Source organism: Rhinatrema bivittatum, chromosome 3, assembly GCF_901001135.1.
Source record: "Rhinatrema bivittatum chromosome 3, aRhiBiv1.1, whole genome shotgun sequence".
Lineage (NCBI taxonomy): Eukaryota > Metazoa > Chordata > Amphibia > Gymnophiona > Rhinatrematidae > Rhinatrema > Rhinatrema bivittatum.
In genome coordinates, this window is record NC_042617.1 from 532,163,919 (window position 1) to 532,180,856 (window position 16,938).

General features: G+C 42.1%; 1 protein-coding gene across 1 annotated transcript in view; it reads left to right on the top strand.

Annotated features, from left to right (window-relative positions):
- Positions 1 to 16,459, top strand: part of EMILIN1 (elastin microfibril interfacer 1) — a 132,415-nt gene extending 115,956 nt beyond the window's left edge. Inside the window, 7 exon segments of the mRNA XM_029596299.1 lie at positions 621 to 737; positions 10,965 to 10,982; positions 14,840 to 14,877; positions 14,879 to 14,932; positions 14,934 to 14,976; positions 15,563 to 15,780; positions 15,782 to 16,459. Of these exon segments, the coding sequence (XP_029452159.1) occupies positions 621 to 737; positions 10,965 to 10,982; positions 14,840 to 14,877; positions 14,879 to 14,932; positions 14,934 to 14,976; positions 15,563 to 15,780; positions 15,782 to 15,892 (599 nt within the window). The 3' untranslated portion in view covers positions 15,893 to 16,459.
- The last annotated feature ends 479 nt before the right edge of the window (positions 16,460 to 16,938 follow it).

A 16,938-nucleotide genomic window follows, 5' to 3' on the forward strand; every position in this document is an offset into this window, starting at 1 on the left:
GGCGGCTAATAAGTTAAGCAGCTAGGATTTAGCTGGATAAGTTGGGAGCATTCTGGGGGCATAACTGGGAGGAACTGAGTTAGCTGGCCACTATTCAGAGTTAGCCAGATAATTTAGCTGGCTAAGTCTGGTCAGGCTGAAGAGCTGTCCTAAAGTTAGCCAGCCATAGTTATCCGACTAACTTTAAGATAGCCTGCTATATTCAATAATGCAGCTACACTAGTGCATATGCCTCCAAAGTTAGCTGGATACGTTTAACCAGCTATCCAGTCTGAATATGAACCTCCTAGTGACTAAAAACCAACCCAGTTGGTTCTGCTAGTTCTGGAGTGAGCTGCATGCTGATATCTGAGTCACCAGATATCAAGGTAGTGCCCGATTTAAATGTGACCAAAAAAGTAGCAGGTAAGAAAAGAGAGGAGGGAAAAGACTTGAAGCTGTGTGCCCGAGCAAAGTTACAGCAGTCTTCTCTTAATCTGGTATCTATGTGTGCAGCCTTTACATGTGTTAAATCTAGAATTAAAAGATTAAGCAGGGTAAATTATTATTTACATTATTTCTTTTTTTTATTTTTGTTTTACCCATTTCTATTGATAAATATTGTGATACTTTCTTTTTAGGACCACCTGGTCTCCCGGGACCTCCTGGCGCTCCTGGAAAGCAAGGTAACCCTGGACCACAAGGTCCCCCTGGCAAAGATGGACCCCCTGGTATACAAGGACCAGTTGGACCTCCAGGTAGGCTGCCCAGAATGCTTGGTTTTCTGTATCAGGATTCATTCACTGTTAAAAATATGATCCATTAGAATATAAAATTATGGAAAACAGGGGCACAGGAACCAGGGGAATGGAAGAACCCCACAGGGTCATTTCAACCCATTCTATATTGCCTTACCAACCAGAAATTTTATTCAGATTATTCTCTACATGTCTTAGCAGTCAGAGGACCCATAACATTCCATAAGACATTATAGAGGTGTTCTCACCTGGACAAAAGAATCCTGTTTCTTCTTGAACCTTAACAAGGTGTTAGATCTTGTTTGTGAGCTTTTTTTTCAATAGTACTGTGTCTGTCACTGGTGGAGTGTTCCGAGTTACTTTGTACAAGTAGTAACTGACAGTGAATGGTTGACTGAGTACTTTTCTAATAAAATTTTTAAATTTCATGATTCTATTGATTTGGTCGATCAATCCTCCCTGCCTATTCAGCCTGTTATTACTGCCTCTCTGGACCCTTTTGGAATACTTTCCATAATGCTTCTGAAGAAGACATAAATGAATTGTTTACTTCATTGAAATCTTTGGGTTATGGGCTAGACCCTTGTGCTTTCAGGATAATCTGGAGCCTAAAAAACTGTTTGTAAGTCCTTTAATGACAGTTGTTAATACTTTGCTTACTGCTGGTTTATTTCCAGCTGATTTAAACAAAGCTTTCATTTGTCCAGTTTTATGAAAAACAATGTTTTGTCTACAGGATTCCGCAAACTATCAACCCTTTTCCAATCTGTCATCAGTGGGGAAATTTATTGAGAAGCATGTCTTGTTATAACTCCAAAACGTTTTAGATGAGTGAGAAATAATCCCAAGAAAAACTTCTTAACAGGCAGAATCTGATTGGGATCAGTGGAGATGCCTTGTCTTAGTTCAAGTCATTTTGACCCAACATTCTCAGCAGTTTAAGTTGTTCGGTAAACTATCTGAGCCACATTGGAGGTGAGTGAGCAGCTCATGGAGTCTTCCTATGACCCACTGGATGTAACAGTATTCCCCTTCCAAAGTCTTCTGGGCTCGGGTTTCCTGGAGAGTCTCCGGTGGAACTTGCGTATTAGCTGGGGGGTTTGGAGGTTGGAGGCTGGCTCCCAAGAATTCTTCTCTGGTCCATAGTTCTTCCATGAGATCAGATACTATAACTGATGTTGGATCTGTCAGGAATCCATAATCTCCTGGACTTTGAATTGGGTGTCCTCTTCTGTAGAGACTTCGGTGACCTTGAGAGGCGGTTGGCCCAGACAAGAGTGAATTACAGGTTTTAAATGGGGAATAGACCCACGAACCACGGAACAAATTTTAATGAAGGCATTTTCGACAACAGATTTTTAATGCTGAGCCAAACCAGACTTCCCAGGTGAAGATGAGAAGCTGGGCAACGTTGACTGCTTGTTTTTTAAACTGCTCTGCTGCTTGCTCTAGGAGGTGTGTCTTCTGCCAAAGTTCCTGGAGTTTGTGCCCCATCAAGTTAGCTTCCGGGCAAGGACTAAAATCAAAATGTATATGGGGATGATATCTGAATACTATATAAAAGGGCAATGAGCCAGTGGAACTATTCACATGCTTTTTATAGAAGAATTTGACCCATAGGAGATGGGAAGCACAGTTATCCTGCCATTGGTTCACATAGGCTCGTAGAAAGGTTTTGAGAATCTTTACTCGCTCAGTTTGTCCATTATTATAGAGTAGGGATGTGAATCGGGCTTCGGACGATTGAAAATATCGGACGATATTTTCAAAATCGTCCGGTGCCATTGGTCAGCCCCTGTCACATGGTAGGAGCACAAGATGGCGTGGGCCATCCAGTGCTCCTACCATGTGACAGGGTCCGGCCAATGGCACGGATACCCTGTCACATGGTAAGGGCAAAGGGCCATCGGCGCCATTTTGATTAGTGGCAGCCGACGGCCCGGGAGCGGGAGATCGCTCCAGGGACCCCCACTGGAACACCAGGTACCTGTAAAAAGTTTTTTGGGGGGGTCGGGAGGGTGGGGGAAGCTAAGGTATTAGTTTTAAAGGGTCGGGGTGAGTTTTTTGTTTATCGGCTCGGGCGCAGCCGATAAACAAAACCCCAATCGGGCCCAATGAAAAAAAACCACATGTGAATCGGAACCGGAATCCGAACTGATTCCGGTTCCGATTCACATCTCTATTATGGAGTGGTAAGCTAAAATGAAATCTAACTTAATTCCAAACTTCCGGCACAAGCCTTTCCATAAGCAGGCCATAAACTGCACTCCTCCTTCTGAATGTGAAGAGGGAGTCCTTGAAAGTGGAAGATATGCTGGTCAAAGAGTTTAGCCAGTTCTGGTGCTGACAGGAGGCCCGGAAGAGGCGTGAAATGCACCATCTTAAAAAATAGAAACTTAGAAACATAGAAATGACGGCAGAAGAAGACCAAATGGTCCATCCAGTCTGCCCAGCAAACTTTCACACTTTTTTTTCCCATAGTTTTCTGTTACTCTTGTCCCTTTAAATAACTTTTTGGTTCTATTTCCCTTCCACCCCCGCCATCGTAGATAGCAGTGCTAGAGCTGCATCTGAGTGAAGTATCCAGCTAATTGTTTTGGGGTAGTAACTGCTGTAATAAGCCAGCTACTCCCACGCATGTTTATCCAGCCTGTGAATTCAGCCTTTGTTGGTTGTTTGAATATAAATCCTCCTTTCATTCCCCCTGCCGTTGTAGCAGTGAGCTGCGCTGAATATGTATTCTAAGTGAAGTATCAGGCTTGATTTGGAGTAGTAACCGCCGTAACAAGCAAGCTACACCCATGCTTATTTGTTTTACCCAGACTATGTAATTCAGTCCTTGTTGGTAGATGTCTGAATATAAAACATCTTTTCTTCATTCTCTCTGCCATTGAAGCAGAGAGTTATGCTGGATATGCATTGAAACTAAAGTATCAGGCATTTTTGGTTTGGGGTAGTAACCGCCATAACAAGCAAGCTTCTCCCCTGCTTTTATGTGCATGCAAATCCTTTTTTCCACATTTCCTCTTGCCGTTGAAGCATAGAGCAATGCTGGAGTCGCATTAACCGTGTGTATGTTTATTGAATAAGGATATTCATCTCCAGATAGTAGCCATCATTCCCGCAAGCCTCCCCCATGCCTCTTCTCTTCATTCACATCCTCTAGACTTTATTGATCCACGGTATTTATCCCACGCCCCTTTGAAATCCTTCACAGTTTTGGTCTTCTCCACTTCCTCCGGAAGGGCATTCCAGGCATCCACCACCCTCTCCGTGAAGAAATACTTCCTGACATTGGTTCTGAGTCTTCCTCCCTGGAGTTTTAAATCGTGACACCTGGTTCTGCTGATTTTTTTGCAATGGAAAAGGTTTGTCGTTGTCTTTGGATCATTAAAACCTTTCAAGTATCTGAAAGTCTGTATCATATCGCCTCTGCTCCTCCTTTCCTCCAGAGTGTACATATTTAGATTCTTCAATCTCTCCTCATAAGTCATTTGATGAAGACCTTCCACCTTTTTGGTTGCCCTTCTCTGGACCACCTCCATCCTGTCTCTGTCCTTTCGGAGATATGGTCTCCAGAACTGAACACAGTACTCAAGGTGAGGCCTCACCAAGGACCTGTACAAGGGGATCATCACTTCCCTTTTCTTACTCAATATTCCTCTCTCTATGCAGCCCAGCATTCTTCTGGCTTTAGGTATCGCCTTGTCACATTGTTTCGCCGACTTCAGATCATTAGACACTATCACCCCAAGGTCTCTCTCCTGCCCCGTGCACATCAGCCCTTCTCCCCCCATCGAATACAGTTCATTCAGATTCCCACACCCCATAAGCATGACTCTGCACTTCTTGGCATTGAATCTCAGCTGCCATATCTTCGACAACTCTTCTAGTTTCCTTAAATCCCGTCTCATTCTCTCCACTCCTTCCAGTGTGTTCATTCTGTTGCAGATCTTAGTGTCATCCGCAAAAAGACAAACCTTACTTTCTATCCTGTCCGCAATGTCACTCACAAAGATATTGAACAGGACCAGTCCCAACACTGACCCTTGCAGCACTCCACACAACCCTGCTCTCTCTTCAGAGTAAGTTCCATTTACCATCACGCATTGTCTTCTGTCCGTCAACCAGTTTGCAATCAGGCCACCACCTTGGCACTCACTCCTAAGCTTCTTATTTTATTCACCAGTCTCCTGTGCAGAACCTTATCAAAAGCTTTGCTGAAGTCCAAGTAGATGACATTGAGTGCTCTTCCTTGATCCAATTCCTTGGTTACCCAGTCAAAAAGGTCTATCAGATTTGTCTGACAGGATCTTCCCCTGGTGAATCCATGCTGCCTCTGGTCCAGCAATTCTTCAAACTGTAGATAGTTCACTATTCCTTCTTTTAACAGCGACTCCATTACTTTTCCCACTACTGAGGTGAAAATAATCGGTCTGTAGTTACCAGCCTCTTCTCTGTTTCCACTCTTGTGAAGCGGGATCACCACCACTCTTCTCCTATCACTCAGCACCACTCCCGTTTCTAGGGATCTATTGAATAGGTCACACAGTGGACCCGCCAGCACATCTCTGAGCACCCTCAGTATCGTAGGATGAACCTCATCAGGCCCCATGGCTTTGTCCACTTTCAGTTTCCCCAGCTCTTCCCATACATTCTCTACTGTAAATGGAGTTACATCTATTCCATTCCCCTCTATTTTCTTGTTAACTAGCGACGGTCCTTCTCCAGGGTCTTCTTTAGTGAACACAGAACTGAAGTAGTCATTTAATATTTCTGCCATTTCTTTGTCTCTCTCCACACATTGATCCTTTTCACCTTTCAATTTCACTATACAACTTTGAACTTTTCTCCTTTCACTGATGTATCTGAAAAATGTTTTGTTACCTCTCTTTACCTCTTTGGTAATCCTTTCTTCCACTTGACTTTTTGCCATTTTGTTTACTTTCTTTGTCTCCCTCAGTTCTACCAGATATTCTTCTTTGTGCTCCTCCCTTTGGGATCCTTTATATTTCTTGAACGCTGCTCTTTTAGCCTTTATTTTGTCAGCCACCTCCTTGGAGAACCAGATAGGTTTCATTTTTCTTTTGCTTTTCTTTACTTTTCTAACATATAGATTAGTTGCCTTGGTAATTGCTCCTTTTAGTTTGGTCCACTGTTGTTCCACATCTCTCTCGTTCTCCTAGCCTACTAGTTCTTCCTCCAGGTACTTCCCCATTTCATCAAAGTCTGTGTTTTTGAACTGCAAACCTTGGGTCCGTGTGCTTCTTTTCCGTATCCTTTTTGTGATATTAAACCATACTGTTTGATGATCACTGGTGCTGAGGTGGGTGCCCACCTGGACATCAGAGACATTATCTCCATTAATGAGCGCTAAATCGAGTATAGCTCCCTCTCTTGTGGGTTCCATTACCATTTGTTTGGACAAAGCTCCTTGCAGAACATCCACTATTTCTCTACTGTTGTTAGATTCTGCAGATGGGATTCTCCAGTCTACATCCAGCAAATTAAAGTCTCCAACAATCACCACTTCTCCCTTCTTTCCCATCTTTTGGATGTCTTCAACCAGATCTCTGTCAAGCTCTTCCTTTTGGTTTGGAGGCCTGTAAACCACTCCAATAAAAAATGGATGCCCCGTCTTTTTTTAGGTTGACCATAGTGCTTCTTCATTGCCCCATCTTCCTTGCAGCTCAGATGCTTGGATATTGTTTCTGATATAAAGAGCCACTCCTCCCCCTTTCCTATCCTCTCTGTCCTTCCTTAACAAGTTATACCCCGGTATTGCCGTATCCCAATAGTGAGATTCCGTGAACCACGTCTCCGTGACAGCAACAATGTCCAAGTCCATCTCCACCATTAGGGCTGAGATTTTATTGCCCAAACTACGAGGATTTGTGCTCATAGCTTTCCAACTTTCCTCATTCAGGTTACTGCTGTTCCTGGACTCTTTTTGTGACTTTACTTGAGTTTTGTTATTCACTTCTCCCTTTCTCTTTGCATTTGTGCAAGGGAAAAGATTAGTGCCTTTGATGACAGATTCCTCCAGCACAATGAGCTTTTTCCTTTGGTTACTGATCTGGAATTCCTGTATGCATTGGGTTTCTTCTTTCTTTTCAGATAACCAATCTTTTTCTCAAGAACTTCTTCAGTATTTAATACAGAGAAGACTTTTTGTACTTGTTGCACTTGATACAGTGTGTATCTCTGCATCAGAGGTTCAGTTCTACCACAGCCATCTGTAATCTTGTTGTTTATTGAGTTTATTGAGTTCCTTAATGCCCTATGTGAATGGGGGGAGGGGGGGGGGTAGACTCGTGGTTTGCACAGCTGTCAAGAACGGGTGACTGTGGGTCACAGGTCTTATTCTGCCTGAGCCCACTGTAAATCTCTTTATCCTTGACTTTTGGTTTTTCTGTGGTAATGGGGAATTAATTCCTGATTATTGTAAAAAGGATGAGCCTTTCTTCATTGAAGCTAATTGAGCTTTAACTTCAGCCAACACCTTTTTCAAGGAAGAGAGTTCTGAACAAATGGGGCAAGCCTTAAGTTTCCAGATGATTTCCCTCAGAATAAAGGCTCCACAATAGTTACATTGGATAGTCTTCATTTTGCTAATTTGATGGTTAAAACCTAAGGAAATACCAATTTACTAATGTATCTTGTTGCCAATTATGAATTTAGGAAGTCTATATCAGAAAAACAACCCAGGGGTGGGTGGGTAGGGGGATAGGCAGTCAATGCTTTTGGGTTTTACCCAAAGCAGTAAATGCTTTGGGTAAAACATAAAAACTGATTTGCTTACCATGCAGAATTTCTGTGTCTATGATAAGGGGTAAGGTGGCTCTCTTAGCATGTGCTGGCAAAGTTTCTCCATATACGGACAAGATTGAGAACAGAGTATCAAAAGGGACAGTAACCGGTAATGATGGACCAAAGCCTTATGGTTGAAGCTACTGCCAGCACCAGTATCCAAGAAGGCAAGATTTTCATGAGAATGTCCCCAAAGAGAGGGTACTGGTTACAAGGTGTTGTGGAGAGGTACAGGGATGACCTCTCCACAGCCAGGGTCTCTCCCACCAGGCCTAAGTCCTTGAGTTTTCCAGCTTATTAGGGCAGAGACTTGCAAAGTGCCCAGATGCGACATAATACAAGCACAGGTTGAGATTGCGGTGCCTTTGCTTCTCCTCCACAGACAATTTAAAGTGGTCAACCTGCATGGCCTCTACTGGTGCCAATCCCAGCTCAGGAGGTGAAGGGGAAGACACTGGACTCTGGAAATTCATGTCAAAATGGATGAGACGGGGGACTGAGCCCCTTTCCTGGGCCTGTTCTTGGAACCGTAGGTCTAGCTGAATGGTTAGACTGATTAGGCCCTCCAATGTCTCTGGCAGATCCCTAGCAGCCAGCTCATCTTTTATGTGCTCTGAGAGCTCTTGCCTAAAAATTGCAGTTAGACTGTCACTTTTGCACTGAAGATAAGAGGCCAGGGTGCGGAGGAACACAGTGTACTCCTCCACAGATTGAGAACATTGTCTGATCTGCAGGAGTTCTGATGCTTTGGAAGCCATGCAATCAGGTTTGTCGAAGATCGCTGGAATTCTTTCAGAAGCAGTTCAAGTTTCCCAAGAGTGGAGTCTTCTCTTTCGCAGAAAACATGAGGCCCATGCCAGGGCTGAGCCACTTAGTAAGGATAGAATATAAATCACCTTGACTTGATCAATGGGTTACAAAGGTGCCTGTAAGGTCTAACTATAACTGACATTGATTTAGGAAGTCTCTGCATTTACTGGATCTCCATCATACCTTGGTGGCAGAGGCAAGTGAAGGATGGGAGTAGTAGGCCATATCATGGGTGCTGGAGTGGAAGCCAGATCAGTCTGGACAGCCATACTTTGGAGGAACCCGGCAATGGTATTCAGCTGATCCTGCTGATGCTAAAGCCGATGCGCTAACCCAGCAATTGCAGAGGTCTGAGGCAAGTCCGCTGAGCTTATGGTCTTCCCAATCTGTGAATGGTGACATAGGAACTGCAACATAATTGACACAGCTTAGTATGTGAATCTATGAGGCTTACACCTGCAGCTGGCAAACATGCCCTGTAGCAGGAAAGACTGGAGCTTCACCTATATCAGCCACCTCACCTGCAGGTTGAACTCTTGGATTCTGGCGGCTGCAGGTCTTAGGCAGGTCCCTAGGGCAGTAGTTAGAGTAAGAGTCCAGTGGCACGCCAAGGTCAGGGCAGGGTAGCAGGCTAATAGAGTCAGAGACAGGCCAAGGTCGGAGAAGGTGGCAGACAAGTGTGGTTAAGTCCAGATAAGAGGTCAGATCCTGGCAGCAGGCAATTGTGTTCAAGTCCAGTCAAGAGAGCAGGTCTGGGCAGCAGGCAATCATAGTCAGGTACAGGATCTGGAAGGCCAAGGGAAGGCCAGGCCAAGGGCAGACGAGGATACATGGATGACACTGGATGAGCTGGGGAGTACAAGGCAAGACTGGGCAGGAAGTTTGGATGAGGACAAGGCTGGACAAGGCAAGGCTGGAGAGGCAAGGCAGGATGAAGAATCAGGAACATAAGAACATAAGAAGTTGCCATACTGGATCAGACTAAGGGTCCATCAAAGGAACCAGGAACTTAAGGAAACATGTACCTCTAAGGCAGAAGATCCATTGCTGAGGTGAGGTAATGCTGCAAAGCCCTTGGTAAAATAGGTCGATCAGCCTGACTAGATTGGAGGGCTCTGCTCAGCTCTTCCCACTGCAAGGCCTACATAATGCATGCTTATGCATCCATGCTTAAGGGAAGGCAGTGGGAACGGTAGCTGGAGGCATCTCAGGCCACGTTGGCTGATGTTCGGGGAAGAGAGCTGTGAGCTGACCATGGGATGGGTCCAGCCACACTGGGGGTAAGTGAGGTGGCTCACGGGGCCTTCCTATGAGCCGTCAAATGTAACACAACTATCCTGACCTTGTTGACTGACTGCATCTTTGCAATAGAAGGACACATGTCTGCAAATAAACTTAACCTAAAAAAGACCAAGGTCCTTCTTGTTCTAACTGAGATACATCCATGCCACTAAAGGGAACAGTTGTTTCCTTTTCAAACCGAAGTCCTGGATCTCAGAGTTTTGTTGGATTTCTCATTGTCCCTTAAGCCCCAGATTCAGGCAATAATGAAAGCTGCCTTCTTTAAATTACACTTAGACAAGCAACTGATATCTGTTACCAAAATCTGATTTTAGGGCAATAGAATAGGCTTTGGTACATAGTCCACTTGATTATTTCAAATCTGTATACCATGGTCTTCTGAAATACCAGCATGCAGCATTGCAATTGATTCAGAATGCAGCTGCGCGGCTGATCATAGGTTCCAATCAAATGGATCACATCACATCAAGTCATTGGCTGCCTATAATGTATATGGTACAGTTTAAGATACTAGTTTTGATCTTTAAAACACTCCAGGAGGATGTACCATTCTATTTAAAGAATATATTGCATCCTTATGTTCCTACCCAATCTCTGCATGCTGCAAGTCAGTTGCTCTTAGATGTGTCATCTTTTAAGTATTTTTGCAAGTGGATATTTTCAGTCACTAGTCCTGTACTCTGGAACACTTTACCTTTGGAAATTCAGGAACAGCCTGATGAGTATTCCTTTTATTTACACAGGTGTTTCCATCTAAAACTAAAGTATTATCTCCTTTTTGAAATGACTAGTGTTTGATCTTTTGATCGGCATTGTTGTGGTATAGACTATATTTTTTAAAGAATATGCTTTTTTTGTGTGTGATATTTTTATTGTATTTATTTTGTACATTTGTTTCATGATTAATTATGTGCATTCTACCATTGTAATCCACCTTGAACAGGTTTAATATATACGAGCATAATAGAAGCTTTTCAAATAAATAAATAAAATTTCCTACTACCTCAGCTTTCAGAAGGACCTCCTTATCCATTCCTTGTTGTTTCAGATTTCATTTAACCCATACAGTCCTAGGGTCTATTCCATTCAAGAGGCCCCTACCACATTCCCATAACTTTTAAAGACTGTAAGATTTTTTTGCAGTCATTAATACAATTCACTACACTCTCATCTATTAATATTGACTGCTGAAAATATTTTATAGAATTTTTAATTTTAGCAGATAAATCTGCGTGTGTTGTGCAGAGATGCTTCATATTTATGTCCTCAGATGACTTATTATGTTTTCCTTCTTCTTTCTTCCAGGACTCAGAGGAGAACAAGGTATATCTATTTCCTATTTCTTCTTGTTTTGAGCTCCCAACGCTCATTGCATCATCCATACTATTGAAATGCTAGAGAGGGAGAAGATTAAGGAATCTCTGTCCTTTCAGAAACTTGCAGTAATATGAAATACATTAAATCACTAAGGGCCAGATGTACTAAATTAATTTTCCTATTTTGGGTCTGATTTGCTAAGGCTTTATTCCTATGTTGTACTTATGAGAAAAATGCCCATTATATCAGGACCTAATTTGGTTATGCACACTATTTTTCATTACAGGTTCTGGTAGGCTTTCATGGCTTAAAATAGCACCTACATGAATCTGTTGCCACTTGGCAACAGGGATCATACCACGATCAAATTTGACTTAATAACTGGAGGGAGAGCATTATGAAAAACTACTGCTCTAGCTTTTAACTTTCAAAAGGGAGACTGATAAAATGAAAAAATAGAAAGAAACTAAAAGTGCAACTGCAAAGGTTAAGAATCTACATCAGGCATAGACATTGTTTAAAAATAACATCTTGAAAGCCCAGACCAGACATAGTCCATGCATTAAAAAAAGGCAGCAGGAAAGCCAAAAGACTGGTTAAAACATAGAACAGAGAAACATGATGATAGAAAAAGGCCACAAGGCCTATCTAGACTGCCCATCTGCCCCAACTAAATTAGTTTTACAATTCCCATCCCTCCTTCAGAGATCCTTTGTATTTATCCCATGCTTTTTTTTAACTCAGATGCTGTTTTTGTCTCTACAAACTCCACTGGAAGGCCATTCCATGAATCCATTACTCTCTCTCTAAAGAAATATTTCCTAAGAATATTCCTGAGTCTACTCTCTTTCACCCTCATCCCATGACCCCTCGTTCTAGAGCCTCCTTTCTATTGAAAGAAGCTTGCCTCCTGTGCATGGAAACCTTTGAAATATTTAAATGACGAGCTGGAAATATTGTGAAAGGGGAAGGTATTAAAGTAAAACTTTAAAAGGTGAGGTGAAAGAGGTTATTATAACCTAAAGAACTTCTTTCAAAAATTGTAAAGATGATCCAACTGAAGAAAACAGGAAAAAGCATAAGCATTGGCAAGTTAGATGCAAACCATTGATAAGGTGGGCAAAAAGAGAATTTGAAAAGAAGTTGGCCATAGAGGCAAAACCTCAAAATAAAACTTTTTCAAATACATCCGAAACAAGAAGCCTACGAGAAAGTCAGCTGGGTCAATAGATGATTGAGGGGTAAAAGGGATATTTAGGGAAACAAGGCCATAGCAGAAAAACTAAATTAATTCTTTGCTTCAGGGGGGATATTGCGGAGACATCTGTGCTGGAAACAGATGTAATAGGGCAGATTGACAAACTAAAGTGTAGTAAATTATCTGGAACAGATGGTGTACACCCCAGAGTTCTGAAAGTATTAAAAATATTGCAGATCTATTACTAGTAATTTATAACCTATCATTAAAATCGTCTATTGTACTTAAAGATTGAAGGGTGGCCAATGATTCACTGATTTTTAAAAAGGGCTCCAGGGGTGGTGATTCAGGAAAATATAGACCAGTGAGCCTGACTTGAGTGCCAGGAAAAACTGTAGAAACTATTTTAAAAAACCTATAGTACTAACAAACTCTTAGAACATATAGAAAGACATAGTTTAATGGTACACAGCAACATGGATTTAGCCAAGTGAAGTCTTGCCTCACCAATCTGCTCCATTTTTTTTTGAAGGGGTTATGTTCAAACTTTTTTATTTATTAAATATAAACAAATAAAGATACATAAAAAATGTTAAGTATACCTGGCACTGAGTTGTCTCTGCACACTACTAGGAACATACAGCAGATTTATTGAAAACAAGTCCTTCTAAACTACCCACACCATTCCCCTTTACTCTATAAACCTTATTTCAAGTCAGTCAGTGATGAGTGGCAATATCTGCCTAAGAGAACCATGCACATGTAACAGTCAATTATTTAATTGGAAATGTCATTTAATACTAAGCTCCTAGCTTTGACCTAGGTTTATCATTTTGCTATAAATTTCACAAGAATAGTGCCTGTGATAAAAAAAAAAAGGGGTGTGGGTAGGGTACCACCACAGTTTGCATTGCCCGGATAGGCTTTGTACCATGTTTTGGGGAAGGAGGGAGGGAGAGAGAGAGAGAGAGAGACTCTTTATAAGGCTTGCATATAAGTAAGCTATTTATACCACTGTAGGAGGGGCAACTAGGCAACTAGTAACTCAGGATGAGGTTTAGGTGGTGATCTAGTATTTGGGGGGGCAGATTTTTATCCACAGTCAGAGGTACAAACAGCACAGTACACATCAGTGAAGATTTGATGTGATTTAGAGAGAGGAAAGTTACAGAAAGATGAGATTTGTACAATGTACTCTCGGCCCAGCTTGATAGCAGCTAGGTAGAGAGTGCATCAAACTAGGTCCAGAGTACATTGTACAAATCTCATCTTTGTTGTAACTTTCCTCATTCCAAATCACATCAAATTTTCACTAATGTGTACTGTGCTGTTTGTACCTCTGATTGTGCATGTAAAACTGCCCCCCAGAAACATGGTAAGGGCAAAGGGCCATCAGCACCATTTTGATTAGTGGCAGCCGACGGCCCAAGAGGGGGAGAATCGCTCCCGGGACTCCCGCTGGACCACCAGGGACTGTTTGGCAAGTTTTGGGGGGGGGGTCGGGAGGGTAGGAGATTGTAAATTGTAATTAATTAAATCTGAAGGGTTGGGGTGGGTTTGGGTTTGTTTGTTTTTTTATGTGCCCTTTCTCCCCCTCCCAAAAAATAAAACCCGATAAGAAAACCACATGAAATTTGTGGGGTTTTCCTATCATGTTTCGGGGACCCCCGAACCCGCGACGAAATAGGAAATATCATCTATTTCCTATTTTGTCGCAAACGAATGCGCATCCCTATTACTCTACAGTGAGACCGCATCTGGAGTACTGTTTACAATTCTGATCCCACATCTAAAAAAAGATATAGCTGACCTGAAAAAGGTACAGAGAAGGGTGAACAAAATGATAAAGGGGATGGAATGGATCCCCTTTCAGGAAAGGATAAAGAAGTTCAGTTTGGAGAAAAAATGGTTGAGGGAGGATAGGATATAAGTCTATAACATAATGAGTGGAGTAGAAATGATAAATGTGAATCTTTTGTTACTCTTTCAAAAAATACAAAGACTTGAGGACACTACATGAAGTTAGGCTAAGTCATCCAGCTAACCCTGAATATCAGGTAACTTAGCTTTCTAACTCAACTCTCCCCATTTACACCCCAGGAGAACCCCCAACTTATCCGGCTAAATTCTAGCCTTCTAACTTACTGTATTATCCAACTAGAACTTAGCCAGATATGTGCCCAAATGTTCATTTAGCTAGCTAATTTATGAGTTATCCAGCTAAATGCTTTTGAATATGGACCTCTTCTTGTCCTTGAGAAATCTCATATCCAAGTAAAGCACAGTCCTCATTTAATGTTCTCATAATTCAAATAAACAGTTTAAAATGTATTCTACTGTAGTTGAAAACAATTAATTTTGCCTTTTAAATCCACTCTCTAAACACATTAGGTAAGGAAGTTAAGAATATAATAAGAACTGCCTTGCTGGGGTCAGACCAAGGTCTATTGAACCCTACATTCTGTGTCCAACAGTGGCCATGCCGAGTCACAAGCATCTCACTCCAAGGGATAAGCACTGGCTTTCCCAAATCTACTAGCTGTACTGACTAGGATAAGAGTTGGCCAGAAATGTTAGTGTCAGGTACTAAAGCTATCCACGTGGTCTATGCTTATCCAGTCTATCAATCTTAATTTTAACATATATCTGTCTTCTTGGCTTTCAGGTCCAGAAGGTGAAGCAGCAACAGTGCCTCAAGTATCAATTCTCCGCTGCACTGACCCATCCTCAGAGTGAAGCTGGAACCATTGCCTTCGATAAAAGTGCTGGTGAATGATGGTAATTACTATGACCCTATAACAGGTGAGCAAAGTTAATCTCCATCAGTCACTGCTTTTTCCACATAGCTTTGTTATTTTATAGGCCGGGGACAAAAGATCCCAAGATCATCTCTTGATGAAAAGAATCTCAGGCGACGCCACCTAGGAGAGGATATCATTGTAGTAAACTTAGCCATACTCAGATCCTATTTATGTATTGCAGTAGTTAACGTTTCCTATCGTGGCACTTGATGGAGGCAATAATGGAATAAAATTGGCTAGAGTTTGGCAGATGTATTTTGCCTTCATTTATATCACCACAATAATTACCCAATCGTAGGTAGTGAAATACAACTGATAACTTATTTTAACCAGTCTAACCATCTATATAAGAAGGCACAAGAGAAGGGGTACGTTCCTTTCACAGTCAGTGCTCTTAGCACTACTCCCTTCAGGGAATCCTACTAGGAGGATCTGGAATTTCATTTTTTGAAAATACAGAATTATTGCAGTGCGCTATAATGCCAAAGAAAAGTGTTTATGTATATGAGAAGCACAATGCAATTCGATAAATTCACTCTGTGTTGGCATTGGGATTTTCTGATGTGCTGTATATATTCATCCTTCAGGTATTTTCACTGCACCTGTTGATGGCCGTTACTTCATCAGTGCCATCCTGACAGGGCACAAGGATGAGAAAATAGAGGCAGTGCTCTCAAAGTCTAACTATGGCATTGCTCGTATTGATTCTGCGGGCTATCAACCTGAAGGCCTGGAAAACAAACCAGTGGCTGACAACAAACCCACTTCTGGCTCTCTGGGTGTCTTTAATATCATCCTGCCTTTGAAAAGGCGGCGATACCATCTGCATAGACCTTGTGATGGGCAAGCTGGCACACTCGGATGAACCCCTTACGGTCTTCAGTGGAATTCTACTCTATGAAGGGGAAGAGGAGTAAAAGATGCAAACAGACTCGAGTGTCTCTGACTGTCTATTTAATTTGATTATTCTCTTTGCCTGCTGGGGGTTGTTCAGAGCGATTCCATGGAATAAAGCTACAGTGTGCAGTTAGCCCTAGGGTGGGTGGGGCATGGATTTCATGCAAACCCAAAAGGCCACCAGCCTCCCCCTGCTGCCAAGCTACCTCCAGCGTTATACATTCTTATGATCTATCCAGAGCTGTGAAGATTTTCCATATTGTTTATGGATAACAATTTTCTGCTAATCACTTGCAGTCAGAAGACCACCCCTTCCTTCCATGCTAAACACTGTGCAGAAAATAAGCATAGCAAACACTGATGGTATTTGACTAGTGTGTAAGTGAAAGGTGATCTGGAGCTCTGCAGTATCACTGACATACAGTAGATGTGGCAGACAGTAAATTATTCCATCAGAAAGGCCGATGGATTCATTGACTCTTTGGAAGTGCATTAAAAATACCAAAGGTAGTTTTATCTGAGAAACTGAAGGGTGTTGGCAATAAAGTATGTTGGGTGTTGTAGCCAAATAAAAATGTAGATACATTGAGAATAGATGAACTGTGACTGGCTCAGGACCTACTGCCATACCTCTGAATTCTCCATGCACTAAATGTGAGATTGCTACCCCCATATTATAAACAAGCAAGGAAGAATATACAGCAATACAAATAGAAGAGAAGAAGCTGAACATGATGGGTGAGAGTAAGAAGGGAGAGGGAAGGGAGGGAGTAGTGCCCCCTGTATATTTAAAACCATATTGAATACGGAGATTAATTTTCCCTCATTGATGATGTGTGAAGTTCTGGTACAGCTATTCATATCTTTTTTTCCCACAACCATCTTGAAAAATTAACTCTCTGTTCTCGTGGAAAATTTTGGGGGTGGAGGGAGGGGCATTGCAGTGAAGTATACCAAAAGAAGCCCATATTTGCAAAAATTCTTGTGTTTCTGCCAAAGATTATAGTCCAGTTTTGGGTTCCTAACTTCTATCCTAATCTATTCTGGTCCTTGCAGGATTGCTTTG